This window comes from Pleurodeles waltl, chromosome 6 (genome assembly GCF_031143425.1).
Source record: "Pleurodeles waltl isolate 20211129_DDA chromosome 6, aPleWal1.hap1.20221129, whole genome shotgun sequence".
In the NCBI taxonomy this organism is placed as follows: domain Eukaryota; kingdom Metazoa; phylum Chordata; class Amphibia; order Caudata; family Salamandridae; genus Pleurodeles; species Pleurodeles waltl.
In genome coordinates, this window is record NC_090445.1 from 438057327 (window position 1) to 438075313 (window position 17987).

A 17987-nucleotide genomic window follows, 5' to 3' on the forward strand; every position below is an offset into this window, starting at 1 on the left:
AGGCACCATTGGGTAGCTGAAGTTAGGATTGTGTTTCCATAGGAAAAGCATTTTTTGGTTTGCTTATAACTTTTCTGCCATTTGATGAATCTTCACGAACCTCTCCCAAAAAAGTGTTATCCACCTCTGCTCCTTACTGGAAAGATTCAGAGTGGGTGGGAGACAAGAAAAAGGCGGCTTCCAAATCGTAGCATTTTCCCCATTCATTTTTTTCTGTAGGAAAAATAAACAGCGATGCTGCAGAAACTGAACTATGGTGGCAAAAACTGGGCACAATTACACCAGATTTGGAAGAAAGCTAGATCTTGCTCCAGAGCCTGTGCTTTTTATGATTTGGTGTAAATAGGTTCAGTAGTTTTAGAGAAATTATGGGTAAAAAAAGGTTGTATATTTTGCACTGCGGATCCTCACACATTGTGTTTGGCTGGCTGCAACCTAAAGGAAAAGTTGCAACTGCCATTTATGACTCATAGACTCAGTCCCTAAGTCCTAAAAATAAAAGAGGGTGGGGTAGAAGGCACACTGACCCCCTGAGCCTTTTGTGAGGAGTCCTAGGGTGGGGAGCGCCCAAAGGGACCCCTTCTCCCCTGAGTCAAATTTCTAAAAAAAATTTTTTTTGGAGGGGGAAAGGCTCTGTAGATCCACTGCAGTGTCCAGAGTGACGCCCCTGGGGCTTATGGTGAATCAACTGACCTGGAGTGAATCCCATTGGTGTCGCTCTGCGTGTGAAGGTGGATCCCTTGTGTCATGGTGGATCCCTTGTGTCATGGTGGATCCCTGGATCCACTGAACGTAAAAAAAAATCTAATAAAAGGAAGTTGTGCACGGCCAGGTGGGTTGGGTGTCCCACCCTATGCCGTGCACAGTGAGGAACTTCTTACTTTATATGAGAAAAAAACATATACATTTAACTGAAAAAACAAAGGTTAACATGGCAGCTTAGTAAGGCATTGTAACTATTGTAATATTTTCTTACTTTTTAATATACTTTATAAAATAGAAATTTACTGGGAAAAAACAAAGGTTAACTGGACGTTAAAGTTAGTTGAAAACATTAGCTAAAACGTACTGTTTTATACTAACAAAACCACAAAAAATCACCAGTTATAGTTACCTCTAGTAACTATAACCCATGCCCCAAAGTAACTGTAACTTATAGCCTCACCATACATTGCTTCTACCTTCACATGTTACATCCCTAATGACATCTAAAATGACATAATTGATAACAAAACTGTGCATGGCGGGAGCGCAAGTTATAGTTACTGCGCTGCAAAGGGTAGAGGTCTCATGGGGCGTCGGCATCCTTTGCCCAACCCCATGCCTCAAATGGCCAAAGGCTGTGTGAGGCGGGGGTTTGGGCGCAAGATGAGTTGTTCAGCGCTGCACTAGAACACTTCTGTTATGAAGTTCAAGCCTGTTTACTTTGAAAAGGACATATCACATATCTGTAAAAGAGCAAAAGCCCACATGTAGTAAGCATAAGCACAGAATATTATTGGACTCCACAAAAATTACATTTTTTAATGGTGATGCCTTTGCCATCTTCAAAGAATTGAGGATTTTTTGATTGTGAAGACCATGGTCACTAAGCCTTGGTGCTTAGCTTGAATAGGACCCACGCATTAAGTGCTGAAAACATAGGGAATTCTTAGCTGTTTCCTCTAAGATATCTAGGTAATTTAGAGGTTCAAAAGTGTTGCCCTTTTCTTGGCGGAAGCTTGGGTATTTAGGGCATAGGAAATAGACTTAAACATTGACAGTTCAGGTAATGATAATTGGGTTATGTCATTAATCGTGACAATTTTACTGCCCAGAGGAAGAAATATCATCATTATCCGAAAGTACAAGTGACATGTTGGTTTGACTGAGTGCCAGAAAGCGCAGCAAGCAGTTAAAACTGAACTTAGTGTTAGGAATAGAAATCAGAATATTTTGTTTGAGGAGACACACTTTTATCTAAAGAAGTTGCAATGTCAGATCATGATTATGTCAAAAAGACTGGCATTAAGAAGCGTTGCAGTGATATACTAGAAGCCATACAGTGTAATGTTTGCCAGATGTTGTGAACTATGTTGGCAAATTATGCTGAAACCTCAGTCACTAAAGTTGGTATTGCCAATTCCTAGAGCAAGTGAATTTAGAACACCTCACTTTAAGTAGAAATTTGGTATATGGAAAAATTGTGGTCTGGTATGTGGTCTAAATTGTCTGCTAAAGAGGTTCTCTCTTCAATGTATTAGGTTTCTTACACAATTTACAACCAGTGTCACTTAACTGACTGCATTTCTGACTCATGGTTAAGTTATCTAATATTAAGATTTCAAATACATTATAGGGACTGTGTTATCAAAGCCTTTACATACATGTTCTTGTTCTACAAAAGCAAAATCAGTAAAGGAGAGCTTCCTTCTTAAAAAAACATACATGATATTGACTGGAACTTACGAAACTGGGCCAGTGTGCCACTTTGTGCCTGGCCCTATATCTACGAGTCTAGAAAACACTGGACTCAATTGGTGCTTCCTGAACTTCAGGGCAGCATTTTACATGATTGGCAGAGTGACACTGTGCACCAAACCCTTGATGACGTAATCATTCAATTCTACAGCAGCATTTACTGCCAAACTAAACTCCAGCCATTGCATGCCTGTAAAAAAAGATACACCAGGATGCATCTCATACTTTCATCTGTATTTGGCAGACTCACTAGATGACTTTACATCGAAACATAACTTTCCTATCAGAATTGGCAGCTCCATGTTTTGGTGCTGCCTTATGCAGATAACACAGTTTTCAGTACACAGTAGGCCACAGTGTTTCCTCAATGCCGGTACGAAATCAAGTTGCCTTGAAATAAACTAATTTAGTGCCACAATCATAACGTTTCTGGGTGCTTCACTCTGTAGAAGCAATCCTGGTACATGGATAGAGCCAAACTTGAGAAAGTCGATTGATTCCATTATCTCAAGGTACTGGTCAATGCAAACTTGAACTGGATTTTGCTTCTAGAAGTCAAGAAGGTGAAAAGTTTGAATGAGCCTAGTGGGCTGTTGAGGATTAATACATCATATGAGACCTGCATGTTAGCCAGGATTGAGGGTTTATGTAGCCAATAAAATGTAAATATGTCTATACTGAGAACTTGTGTTGAGGGCTACTTATCTTTCCATCTAGGATATAGGGAATGTTTGCATGCGTGTGCATAAGTGTCTAACAGTGCAAACCTAACCACAAGACAATGGAGTTCTGTACGGGGTGCCAGGCTAAGACACAGTCAACATGTGATTAGAGGGTAGCTCGTTATTAGGAGCAAAAATGAACTGTTACCACATCCTGATGTAGTATTCTCCAAAAAGGAAACCCATGGAAATGTCTGGTTTGGTCTGTTGTTACCAACCAGATCTTGTAATGCATGTTGCTCATTCAAAAATTGTACTTTTGTCAGCATTGCTAACTATCCACACTTTCAGATTCCTAGCAGAAAGTAAGATTCACTTGATCTTTGGTCACATTTAGACTCCTAGTAGAAATTGGGCATCACTTGATCAATGCAGTCTTCATGTTCTTAAATATCCAGGCTCACCAATGGAGATCTTATTAGGGGATTGGTAGAAACAAATGTAATTCCCTTCAAATACAAATTGGAAAAGTGTTGGGTGTCTTACGGGAACTATATGTTTGTGACATATATAGATATAGCGATACATGCCCTGTATACTCCTGCCATCTAGTGTTTGGTTCAGATGTGTGTACTTCATGACGTCTTTAGAGTCATAAGGTACAGTAACTCCTCCGACGACTGGTAATGCTCAGGGGCATGGGCATCGGTTCCGTTGTTATACTTTTTTTTTTCCACTGTTGAGTTCAGACAGGTTACCGATCGAACTCCAGGTCGATGCATTGTCATGTTTGTCGTCAGAGTTTTTCCTCCTGTTGACACTGAAAAAACTTTCTGTGCTTAGATTTTCCTGGTTACAGTGTCTGTCGGGCTCGATGACCGGACTTCTCTTGATGGACCTCCTTGGGTGCCTTGCACCTCCTCTTCTGTTTCTTCTCTGTGACAATGGTCTGACAGTGATGAAAAGGATGCCTTCCCAATATTGCCCCCAGTGTGATTCCAAGTATCCTTGTACTGAACACCACCAGATCTGCAAAGTTCCGCACACCCCCCTCCCAGCAAGACAAGGCTACTTGTTCAGCCTGCCTCGCCTTCCTTTCCAAGAAGACCCTGCAGTATTGACATATTTGGTTTCTTTCTCAACACAGAATAGAGCGGCACAAGAGCAGCTGTAAGCTGGCCTGTTTTCAGCCCAGCCTTTAGAGTTCAGCTTCGAGCCCAGCTCCCAGTCCAGATATGAGACAGAGGAGCAGCAGGATCTACAGGTAAAATAGGTCACGAGCCTTCAACTGTGATTACCACCGCCCAAACACCAGTCATAAACCGTCACTGTGCACATGCTGAGCACTACCCCATCAGTGGGGTCTGACAGTCCCTCATACCCCGTAGATCTCTACGAGACAGCACCCTCCCCCCATGCCCCTGAGCCTAGACATGACCTGCATGACAACTACAGTGTAGATCCCCCAGGGTACATTGATCTGGATCTCTACCTGGCAAAACCCTCCCCTCCCAATGACACTACCTCATATCATGAGGTGATACGTAGAGCAGCCACCTTCCACAAGGTTGATCTACATACCTTCTAGGAAGTTGAAGACTTCCTGATTGAGATGCTGTTCACCACATGTGCTCCCTGCAGTTTCTGCCCATGCTCAACAGCATGCTCAAAACTGCATTGGGGACCATCTAGGATCCCATCAAGGCACTGGTTGTCTCTCCAAGGTTGGCCAAAAAATATAAACGCTCACCTACAGGCCTTTCTTACATCTGCAGCCAGCAGCTGCTAGGACGTCCCTGGTAGACCACACTGCAGCCAATGGTGCTAGTGTCCAGGGGACTTGTGATGCCCCAACCCTCGATAAAGAGAGCAAGAAGATTGATGCAGCAGGCAAGAGAGTCACTGAGCAATTGGCCACTCATTGGAGGAAAGCAAATTCAATCAGCTTCCTTTCGCTATGATGGAGCCCACTGGGAGGAGATGCAGGACTTCTCCAGAACCTCCCAGACCAAAATAGAAAGCTTGACCATGAACTAGTATCTAGGAGCAAAATAATATCAAATCCCACCATCTGATACGCTCTTGACGCAACTGATTAATTCCAGTGTCCTTATTATGCACCACACTTGGCTTTGTGTCTCTGGCTTCAAACCAGATGTCTAACAGCATCTGTTAAACCTGCCATTTAAGGGCAAACATCTCTTCGGACCGTAGGTGGATCAGATACTGAAGAAGATTAAAAAGGATATTGACACAGCCAAGACTATGAGTACTCTCCAGACACCCTCTCCACAAGGCTTCTTTTGTAGGTTCTAGTACAGGGTGGGGGGCTAAGGCCACCTCCCCTGACACTCTTGCCACTCACTCGCTATAGCAGTAGAGATTGCGGGGTTACGCTAGCAGAGGTTATAGAGGAAATAACTCCAGGGGCTAGGGCAAAGAAGATGTGGGAACAGTGTACCTTGTTGCATTTGATCTAGGATTAGGGAGATTGTACACTAGGACCGACTCATTCTCCCAGTCCCCGCAATGGATTACAGATGGTTCCACTGAGACCAAATCTGTTGAAAGTATTGTGTCTTAAAAGCCATACTAGTTTCAAAGAAGCAAGCAATGGACAGACATTGACGTTCATTCACTTGTATAAATCATATGCAAGACTACTTTCTGGACAATGCTTAAAAACAAAATACCTCATAGATATCACACAATCCTTGGTATTGCAGCATGAAAAGTAACGATTTAACTTTGAAGAGGGTTCCGATCAATTAGAACACAAAATGCGGTCCCGTGACTTTGTTCCAGAGTACCAATATAAATGGCCACTATTAAGTCTAATTACTATGCAAGGATAGTTTTTACTGCCCCTTACTGCTAGGGTTATCCGGGCAGTGATGGGCATTGGAAACTGACCTCTTATCCGCCTATCTAAAATAGGTGAGCGGACATAGAAGTCAGACTCCGACGACCCTTACTTCGCCATGTTGTTAGAGAGATATAATCATGGCAGAGACGGAGTAGTCTCCTCCATGATTACACCTATTGTTCACCCACATCCAGATTTTGTGGAGGGACCATCATGTTGGCAGTAAGGATACTCTGTTACCGCTGTGATGGAGTATTCTTAACACCAAGATTTAAATCAGCCTCATAGTCTGTAACCTTCTTCATCTTCAGACTGGGGGTCTTACCTACACTACCATACGTCTTCATTTAACTGCAGTCACAGCTTACTTGCAAATAAGGAGCACTCTTCCTTGTTCAAAGTCCCCATCATCAAAGCTTTCATGAAACAGCTTAAAAGGGTTGTCCCCCCAGGGTGCCTCCAGCCCCTGTCTGGAACCTCAATATAGTGATTACCCATCTCATGGACCCTCCTTTTGAACACCTCCATGCTTGCTTTCTGCAGTTCCTCTCTTGGAAAGTTGCCTTCCTTATTGCTATTATGTCTTTAAGACATGTGAGCAGGCTTCAAGCTCTTACCCTAGAGGAGCACTTCCTACAAGTTCATAATGGTAGACATCCTTAGGACAAGCCAGAACTTTTTACCAAAAAATAATGTCACCCTTCCACCTTAATCAAACCACTGTGTTACCCGTTTTCTTCCCACACCCAGGCTCCAAGGCAGAGAGGGCCCTTTATACACTGAATGTTATGTGTGCCTTTGTGTACTATATTGACAGAATCAAGCCCTACCATAAAACTCAGCACACATCTGGTTTGTCAAATATATTCAAACTTGCTATGCTAAGTGTTAGAAATGGGGTCTATGGTTGGCAGTCAGGTTACCCCCTGCCCAAGCAAGGACCTTCACTCTAGTCAGGGTGAAAGAGAATCACTCTCAGCTAACCCCTGCTTACCCCCTTGGTAGCTTGGCACAAGCAGTAGGCTTAACTTCAGAGTGCTAGGTGTAAAGTATTTGTACCACCACATACAGTAACTTAATGAAAACACTACAAAATGACACAACACAGGTTTAGAAACATAGAAAATATTTATCTAAACAAAACAAGACCAAAACGACAAAAATCCACAATACACAAGTCAAGTTATCAGGTAAAAATCAAAAAGAGTCTCCATGTAATTTTAAACACACACTAACGCTGTTAGCGTGAAAATGTACCTTGGGCGTGTCAAAAATAACCCCGCACGAGCGGGTGTGCGTCAAGGGCTTGCGATGCATCGATTTCACTCAAGAGCGAGACCTTGCGTCGTTTCTCCTTTAGTCGGGACGGCGTGCTTCGTTTCTTCTCTCTACAGGAGAGCAATGCGTCAATCCGGTCAGCACTCTTCGGTCCAGGCAGGCCTTTCATTGTTTTTACAAGCCCAGCTGTGTTTGCATCAGAAATTCAGCTGCACGATGATCCGAAAACCACGCAGCGCGGGTTGCGATCTCACCAGCCTCCGTCAGCGATGCTGCACGTCGTTTCCCCAGCTCCGGGCGCCGATCTTCCAGTCCCGTTGCAGGCGAGTGTCGATTTTCAGCTGCAAAGCCGGCGGCGTGTCGATTTTGCAGCCGCAGATCAGAGTTTCGCCGATCTTTTCCCCGCACGACGGTCTGTGTGTGGATTTCTCACTCTTGAGCTGCCAGCTTCTCCTTTCAGGGTCCCAGGAACTGGATGGGCACCACTTGACAGAGTAGAGGGTCTCTCCAGAGAATCCAGGTGCTGGCAGAGAGAAGTCTTTGCTGTCCCTGAGACTTCTAACAAAGGAGGCAAGCTCTAAATCAAGCCCTTGGAGAGTTCTTCCCAAGAAGGAAGGCAACACAAAGTCCATTCTTTGTCCTCTAGCACATGCAGAAGCACCATCTGCAGAATAGCTCCACAAAGCACAGTCACAGGCAGGGCAGCTGTTCTTCCTCAGCTCTTCAGCTGTTCTCCAGGCAGAGGTTCCTCTTGGTTTCCAGAAGTGTTCTAAAGTCTGTGGTTTTGGGTGCCCTTCTTATACCCATTTTGCCCTTTGAAGTAGGCTTACTTCAAAGAAAAGTCTCTCTTGTTTGTGAAATCCTGCCTTGCCCAGACACACACCAGGGGGTTGGAGACTGCATTGTGTGAGGGCAGGCAGAGCCCTTTCAGGTGTGAATGACCACTCCTCCTCTCCCTCCTAGCACAGATGGCTCATCAGGAAATGCAGACTACACCCCAGCTTCCTTTGTGTCACTGTCTAGTGAGAGGTGCAACCAGCCCAACTGTCAAACTGACCCAGACAGGGAATCCACAACCAGGCAGAGTCACAGAAATGGTTTAAGCCAGAAAATGCCCACTTTCTAAAAGTGGCATTTTCAAACACACAACCTCAAAATCAACTTTACTAAAAGATGTATTTTTAAATTGTGAGCTCAGAGACCCCAAACTCCACATGTCTATCCGCTCCCAAAGGGAATCTACACTTTAATCAGATTTAAAGTTAGCCCCCAGGTTAACCTATGAGAGAGACAGGCCTTGCAATAGTGAACAACAAATGTAGCAATATTTCACTGTCAGGACATATAAAACACATTACTATATGTCCTACCGTAACCATACACTGCACCCTGCTCTTGGGGCTACCTAGGGCCTATCTTGGGTGTGCCTTACCTGTAAGAAAAGGGAAGGTTTAGGCCTGGCAAGTGGGTACACTTGCCAAGTCGAATTTACAGTTACAACTGCACACACAGACACTGCAGTGGCAGGTCTGAGACATGATTACAGAGCTACTTAGGTGGGTGGTACATCCAGTGCTGCAGGTCAACTAGTAGCATTTGATTTACAGGCCCTGGGCACCTCTATTGCACTTTACTAGGGACTTACTAATAGATCAAATATGCCAATCATGGATAAGCCACTTACATACACATTTTGTATAGGAGCACTTGCACTGGTTAGCAGTGGTAAAGTGCCCAGAGTAACAAAAACAGCAAAAACAGAGTCCAGCACACACCAACAACCTGGTAAAGAAAGGCAAAAAGTTAAGGGAGGGCACACCAAGGATGAAAAGTCTAACACTAAGGCCAAAAGGCAACTACCTACCCCTCCCTCCCACCTCCACATCAAGGCCACACCCCACTCACAAGAACGTAGGGCTCTATGGCCTTCCTTGGCAACATCCTTATAGTTAACTTATGTAAACCAACTACTTGGATGACTCCCCACACGTTCACCAAGCACTACTGTGTGGACGTCTTAGTGTGCAAAAAATTAAAAGTTGGCCAAGGTGTGCTATTAACTCTTTTTCAGTCCTCTGCAACTTCCTCTGTCTAGCCACCGATTAGGAGAGTACTAATTTACAGTGTTTGCAGAACATGTGTATCTACAGCTACACATGCCACAAACAAAATGTTACTTACCCTGTACACATCTGTTCATGGAATATAGTGCTGTAGATACACATTCACCCACCCTTCTTCCCTGAAGCCTGTGGTTGTTGCTAATGTTTTATTTTCTCTTTCTCATTTAAACAATTATCTACTTCGGTTCTCTACGATCCAGCTTCTTTCTCCCCCAATGTGCACGAAACAATCTAACAATTGAGCCGATTCCCATGCACATTACCAGTCATAGGACGAGTTACTGTACCTCGTAACTCAAAAGACTTCTTCGGAAAAAAATAAGTTGGACATGTCTGAGCCCAAAACTAGATGATAGGAGCATGTAGACCATCTGAATTACTTCACTACATGGCACAAACAGATGCGTACAGGGTAAGTAACATAGTCCGTCTGAGTCAGATACACATTAGGCCTTATTTGTAACATTGGGGATAAATGTGCTTACAATGTACTTTAGGACATCTAATTGTAGGTCACAGTTGAAGAAAATAATAAATCGTTGTTAAACAGGAAAATAAACATTGAGTTGCCATTTAAATAAGGCTGGAATTCTTCAGCGTGGGCATCTTCTGTAGATCTTCGCTAGACCTCCCCTCTCTCCACCTCTGATCCTTATTAATTGGCCAGCTGATTTTACTCTTTCTGCTTTAGTAAACACCTAAAATAGCAATGGGACAAACCGGACCTTTCAATCTGATTAAGTACGGAGAAAACAACATATTTCAGTTATGTAAAAATAACTAAAACATTAATAACCAATAATGGCCTAGATCCTCATTCTGACATTATGTGATATTTGATGTATACAACTCTGTAGATTCACCCACTGCTACAAAATGTTGTTTCAATCAAGTGACCTTTTCTTTTATGAACTAAATAAACAGCAATACCTGAAGGAATGTATCTCAAAATTAAGTTTTCTGAAGGATGCACATTACCATAGATCCACAAGATCTTTGGATTTTGTATTTAGCCTGTCCTAGTCTGCCAATCAGGGCATAGTCTGTACTTGTCCCACAACAGCAGCCTATGGTTCCATTGTGCTATTTACTATGAGTTAGAAACACAGGGTCGGGTAACCAGGTACCCTTGTAGCTTAACTTTTTATTTTTTAAAGCAATGCAAGCAATTGTTCTTCACTGCATGCTTGTTCTTCATTTTGTAATGTTAATTTTCCAAATTAACCTTTTTAAGGCAGAATGCTTGGTGTCTAACTTTTATTTCTGACCGGATAACAGGTACTTAAAACCCCTTGCACTGGTTTTGACAACATCTTTAGTCTTAGGTAGGTGATGGGAGAGCATTAATCTAAAGATTACATTAAAAGAAGGAGCATGTTGTTTGATCCAACTACCTGCCACCTGGGCCTTTCTGCCACCCTTTCATGTTTTACAGGCTGGCTTTTTCTCCAAACACAGGTTTTCATGGACACGGAATGGGAAGTTCTTCAATGTGGCAAAAGATCCTCGGGTTTCCATGAGGGGGCGCTCTGGGACACTGGTCATCGACTTTCACAGCGGGGGTCAACAGGAGGAATATGAGGGAGAATACCAGTGCTTTGCCCGCAATGATCATGGGACAGCGATCTCCAACAAGATTGTCCTGCAAGTGTCTCGTGAGTACTGCTGTTGTGGCTCTCCGGGGATTTGAAGGTGGTAGACATGCTGTCCAGCATGTTCCTGCATCTGGTGTGTGTGTGAGAAGGTTTTTCAATATTCTGGAGGCACTCACTACCCAACAACGTTCATGTTAATGGCATCCTGGGGGAGATTTACAGACATTGGGGGTTATTCTAACTTTGGAGGAGTGTTAATCCGTCCCAAAAGTGACGGTAAAGTGACGGATATACCACCAGCCGTATTACGAGTTCCATAGGATATAATGGACTCGTAATACGGCTGGTGGTAAATCCGTCACTTTTCCGTCACTTTTGGGACGGATTAACACCTCCTCCAAAGTTAGAATAACCCCCATAGTATTCAATACCATCCTGTTATGGGTAAGAGGGGAGATGCCTCTTAAGCAAAATAATTCTGCAAATGTCCTTTCAATAGTGCTGTTTTGGGACTCTTTGGTATCCACATGTACTGTGAATACTGGTGGCGGATGTAGGAGGTACACCTTATTCAGTAAGATCCTGTGGCGACTCTCTATAAGTACTGCTTAAAACCTGTGAGATAGAGGCATGTAACACTATTGCAAATGATCCGCTGTACTGTTGCTTGCACATAAATACTCTTTACTGAAGTCCTTCTGCCAGTGTCTCTGGAAATTGCTGTTGGCTATAGGTTGAACGTGATAAGTAACTGAGTTGTGTTATCAGTATCCACATACGGTTTATACCCCCTCTCCCAGAAGTAACCTAGAATACTTGTTAAAATTACATATAGAATTAATCAAAAATGAAACACAGAAAGTGATTTTTCTTCACTTTCACGTGTTATGAGCACCCTGCACTTGGAATGAGGCACTGCTTTGTTGAGGCCACTAGCCATCCAACAACAACAAAGCTTGACGCCAGCCAGTCTCTTAGATCCATTTCAAGGGAATAGGACTATTGCAGTCAGCACCTATCCATTTGGTTTACCAGCTTCTGAGATGAAGAGCACTGGAGCAATTGTAAGCTAGCTGTGACATAAACCATTCCCACACACTAGTCTACAGAACAGTAGGAGAATCTTGCAAAGTTGCACTGTAGCGGCAATGAAAAGGAAACTGTTACCCAAGGAAAGTAACAGTGTTGTCTCAGGAAGATTAGTAGTACGTGCCCCTCCTCAAACCAGGTCTGCAGCAAGAAATGCACTAGGTGCATCACACAGAGGTTGGGCACAAGTTTTAATGAACTTTATAGTAATATTGTAATGGAAAATGGGCAGGCCATAACTATGATGAGATGAGCCGTAAGATTCATAAAGTGAGTGCCCAGTGTAGGGTAGAATTTGAGAACTTGAAAGGTAGTGTTGTTGGATCAGCGCTTATAATAGGAAGAAATACAGACTAGCTGGAGGGGCAATTAAAAAGTAGGAAGGAAAAGGGCTCAGTGGTCTTTTATGTCTGATTCTGACCTAAAGGGGGTGCACGATGGACCATCCTCATAACTAGTGTCTTCATACAAAGGGGCAAGGAGGGATAGCTGAAAAAAGAAGACGTTGCTATTAGGTTAAACTGATTTATTCTTTCCAGACTCTTTGATCAGGAATTATTCTAAAAGGCAGGGTTTGAAAAATATCGACAACTTATTTCTAAAGAGAGGGATGTGGACAGGGCTCTTACAACACAGTCACCCGAGGGTTACAAAAAAACTCGAAAGAATTTGTGATCCTTGGAAAGCTCTTATGCCTTAGTGTGTTCCCAGTGTCTGGGGGAAGATGGCTGTTAAGTGAGGGGTAAACAGTTGTCAGTGAAGACACCTGCTATGGTCTCACCACTAAAACAACAGGGGTCTTCTCTCAGAAAGACAGAAAGGAGAACATGGGCAAAATGATGAATGGAAAGCATTTAGGACAGAGACAACCTGGTGCATTCCCAGTGGATGTTCAGGTTTGGTATATTTAGTCCTTTGTTTTATAAAAAAAGAAATTGCACCTTGTAATCATTATTTTCCTGCCTATTAATAATAAATTCAATAAAAATTGATCGATGGAGAAATAACTTACCTCGTAACCCCAAAAGCATGTCTTATCTGCACAGCAGACTCAAATGTGTTCGTCTTAGCGCAATGGACGTTCTGAGTATCGCCACAGGTGAGGCCGGTTTAGGTCTGGTAAGAATCATCATCTTTTTGTTTTACATTTTTAAATCTCTAGTGGTGGGAGGATTGTGGGTAAAGGCCTACAAACATTTTTTTATCACGGAATTATCCAGAAATATATATTCTGGCAACTTGACTCACAGTTTAAGCATTTTTCTCTGTCTCTTTGAACCGTTATTCTTAGAAGGAGGTATGGTCGAAATTTGAGCTCAGTACCCCTTCGTTCTCTCTTAATCACCCTGCATTTCACAGCTATGAAGTTCAGGGTGACAAGTGATGACCTCCCAATGCCCACCATTTACTGTTTCTCCTCTAGACGTCTGAGAAGTTGAGCAGTAGTCTGGGGAGAAAGAGAACCAAAAGCAAAGGCAGGAAACACACTCTGTTATTGAAATTCTGTGACTATATGCGGTCTATAATCAAGATGTAATGTTTCTCTATGAAAGGTAAAACAGTGTAAACAGAAAATTACATGTTAAGATGTCAAAGTGAATTTGCATGTTAGCCAAAGAGATTCAGTACAAGGTTTTCCTATAAATAGGGAATTTATTTTCCTTGGATCAGGGTCTTTAGTAGAAGCTTAAGGAATCTGAGATTTACCTTTACAAACTGATTCTTCTAAAGTTCAGCTCACAAAATGATACATCTCATAATCATACAAACAATGTACAAGAAACACGTGTTCCTTAAAAGGTTGAATTCGATATGCAGAGCACAAAGAATGGATATGGTTCCTAAAGAAATCTAGTGCACCTACTGAAGAGTAGAACATAGCATACAGAGCAGTGACCGTGGAACAGGAATTGGAGGTGGGCGAACAGTGACGGTGCTGCAGAAACAGGGTACGCCGAGCAATAGCAGAGGACACCTCAAACTGTAGAATGGACAAAGGAGACCTGAGGCACAGAATTAAAACGGTGAGTAAAGCGGAGACAAATACACTGAAACCAGAAACATGAAAGCAAGATCATGCACCGCTCAACTGTTAGATAGGGTTTTCTATGCAACTTGAGGGTTAGCTGCTGCACCTGCATAGAGCCAATATCAATTGTCAAGTGCTGCAATGCCCCACTGATAGGTGTAGCCCACACTAGAACAGGCAAGAAGACCCATAGCGGCTCTCTGTAAGATGACAGTAGCTTTGTGACTTGTGACACTTTACTAGAGTGCCAGGTGTGATGATTTCTTCTCCTGTTAGGATTGTCACTGCAAAGGAGAGTTTGGGCCCAATGCTTGGTGGCATGTCCAACACTTGAGAGAAGTGGTGATCACGCCACCTGCTCATTTCTGAATATTTTGTTCTTGTATTGTCTGTTTACATCAGCAAAGATTTGGTAGCTGTCATGGCCAAAAAGGTGTTAAGAGCAAGGTGGATACTGTGGGTAATGACTACAAGGTTGACAGTTCACAGTAATTGGGATTTTTCCCGAAAGCTGGAGCAAGCATGGCCTATTTCCTCAAAGTGGAGAATAGTATGCTAGTAATACTAATAACTACTAATAGTAGAATACTCATTGTTCATGCCGTTCTGCAGAAGAAATATTGAATGCACTGAAGGACAGATTACTCGTTGCAGGCACTTACATAGCATAAAGCGTACTTTGCACATTCAAAGCAAAATACATGATGCACACACCACTGGAGTCTTTGCATATGTTCTGCATGTAGAAGAAGGTGGTAGAGTAATCATCTGTGACAAGTGAGGCACAGGCTGGAAAGGATGTTGTTAGTCAGGATTGCAGTGGGTTTGTTAGTTATGTTTATGTAGTATCTTACTGTGAAGATCTTGTTGAAGAAATACAGGTTGCTGTCCAAGGTTTGTTGGACTGATCAGGGGATGAGGAGTTGCCAAAGGGGTTGGCAAACCTTTTTGAATAGAGGTTATTCGCATTGGTGGCTTTTGAGCTTGTTAGATTCTTTTTAAAGAGAAATCTGACCGCATTTGTGGAGTATTGGCTGTGGGCTCGAAATACTAGCTTTTGTAGTCAGACAACTGTTGGGAACAGAGATTCTCCTAGATTGCCCATTTTCTGCTTATTTAAATTCAGCACCTACATGTATCCTGGTATTAATGGTTTGTTAAGAGTGAAAGGTTTTGATAGAAGGGGCTGTACCATGTGGAGTTAAGCATTGTTTGAGTAGTCAAAATTTAAATTTTTATCTTGCGAAGAAGTTAGTTGTAGGGAACAGAGTTGGAGGTTTTTCAGGTAAAAGTTTATGAAAGAGCTAGTAATGGAGATGAGGGGGTTGTGCTAGCCCTATTTGGATTTAGCCATTTGGGGGATAATAAAAGGATTGCAGGGTAAGCTGACCAGTTGATGAAAGGGAATTTCTGTAGTCAGGGGTGGACAGGGTGGAGTTGAAGATATCTAGTGTATTACATGGAGAGATTGTGGCTATGGCATGAAAAGTGAAAAGAGGTCATGATGGCAGTGTGGGAAAGAAAGTAGCCCTTCATGGTCTTAGGCCTCAGTTCCTATGGAGATTGAGCAAACTTAGGTAGGTGTATATGATATAGTAGTGGGTGCTTCTGGATAGGATGATTTTTAGCTCGTGGGCATGGGAAGGGAAAATCGTAGGTACCCCGTGTGTTAAGGTGAGTAGACTTTATTTTGTGTTTGCACAATATTGTACCCATTTCAGATGAGGTCAACGATCAAGATCATAATGCATGTGTGGGTGTTCCAAGTTTCCATTAAGATTAATTTATCAACTGTTTTTGGCTTTGTGTTTCCTGCTGCTTGTTTGGTAGGTAAGCAAGCACTGATGACCATGATGAAAAGTGCTCTGTTGGCGGTAACTTTGTCTCTTGTTAGTGTGTTATTTAGGGAGATGTGTTCAGGATTGTAGGTGCAGATATTGTGTTGGTGCTTTGTGTGCAGAGTGACGTTGTTAATGCCCTCCTCAGGAGGACCTGAAAGAAAATCTTAGAGGGACTTGCCTTTGAACTGTTGTGCAGAGAAACTGGTACAGAGGTCTTCTTGGCACAAGTAAGAACATATGAGTCACCATATAGAATCTTCCATAGTTGTTCAAGTTGGTTGCTTTGACATGGGGCTGGGGCACCTTGTGACAAGGGCTAGTGAGGGGGCAGATGGCATGTGACGCATGTTGCGCTTCATGGTGGCAGAATATAACTACACACACTGTCAGAAGATTACATTTTACATACTTAAAACAGAACAGTAGTTCTTAACCTTTTTACTTCTGTGGACTCTCATTTAATCATCATTGGAAACTGAAGAGCCCCGCTCAATCACATTTGGAATTTGGGACGCCACTGAGTCATTACTGGAAGTCGGGGACCCCGGCCTAAACATGGTTAATGATTTGAACGGCAATAATTACACCAAAAATACAGAAACATGCATTGATCAACCAAATACACAAATGATGGAATATTGTATTTAATTCACAAACAGATGTCTAAAAAATCACAATTTTAATTAATGGGTAAGGTTGGAGTTTTTCAAAAGAAAATTGAGGCCACTCATCGTCCATAGTGTATTCTGTTTGGCGCATTTGCACTGCTCTCGTGAATCTATCTGAAGATACTTGGCCGCCAATTTTACATTCTTTCACAATTAACGTACATTTTACATTTTTCAATTTTATCTGATGCCTCTTTCGTTTTCTCTCTCTCTCTCTGCATATGTATATATATACTCTATTAATGTGTTAATACTATTTCATTTTGCAGGCTAAGAATCATAGGAGTAGAATACTCATTGCACACGCCATTCTGCAGAAGAAACATTGAATGCACTGAAGGGCAGATTACTCGTTGTAGGCACTTAGAAAACGGAAAGCATACTGCACACATGCAAAGCTGAATATATAATGCACACACCACTGGAGCACATTGTGCACAGTCTAGACGAATGAGTTCATAACACAGGGCACAAACTATGAAAGGAGAAAGTTTAAGCACACACCATCAGAGTAATCACGTCATGCTTTTAGAACAGGGCACTCTACAGCATATTTATATATGTAAAAGATATTGAAGGGTTGAATTTGGATCCAGTGACCTGCTCCAACATAGTCACTATTTGCATATGTTTTTTGTGCTTGTGCAGGTTCCCCTCTGTGGCCGAAGGAGAGCCTGGACCCAGTGGTGGTGCAGGAAGGCTCCCCTCTCATCCTGCAGTGCAACCCCCCACCCGGGTTGCCTCCACCACACATCTTCTGGATGAGCAGCTGTGAGTGACGAGAACTAGTGTATTAAAAATAATAGTATACTTTATTAATTGATTGTCAGGGAGGATGTGCCACTCTTGATTGGTTGAGAACAAGAAATTGTAACGGGAAACCGTGTATGTTCTGCACAAAGTAGCGTAATATGTACAGGCCTCTGCAAAGAGTAGTGGTGCTTAAGGCAGGGCAACACTGGTTCCTCTGCTGGACAGTGCACCAATAGTAGCATACCTCTAGGCTCTGAGATGACCAGAGGTTGGCCTCAGCACAGACCAGTGCAGCCATAGAATCATTGTCCATGATCTCAGCAGAGCAATGAAGTTAGCATCGAGATGTAAACAACATGGCAGATCCAGGGCTCTACATAAACTAATGCAGCTATACAACAATATAACCATTACTCTCGGCAGAGCACACAGCTTACAGCAGGATGTGACCTAAGCATTCCACTAAGCAGTGCAAGTAGACTGGTTCGTCAGTGGGGCTCTAGGCAGCCCAGAATGGGGATATCATGGCATTTCCGGGGCTTTGTACACAAAAGAGTAGATAGAACAATATTATCAGTGCTCCTAGCATTGCAAAGAAGCTTATAGCAGGATATAACCTGAGA

General features: G+C 42.7%; 1 protein-coding gene across 7 annotated transcripts in view; it reads left to right on the forward strand.

Annotated features, from left to right (window-relative positions):
• NFASC (neurofascin) overlaps window positions 1–17987 on the forward strand; it is a 733849-nt gene that overhangs the window by 336677 nt on the left and 379185 nt on the right. For all 7 annotated transcript variants that reach the window (XM_069238522.1, XM_069238515.1, XM_069238519.1 and 4 more), the window contains 2 exons: window positions 10848–11044; window positions 17260–17382. In XM_069238522.1, the coding sequence (XP_069094623.1) occupies window positions 10848–11044; window positions 17260–17382 (320 nt within the window). The remainder of the gene's footprint in view (window positions 1–10847; window positions 11045–17259; window positions 17383–17987) is intronic.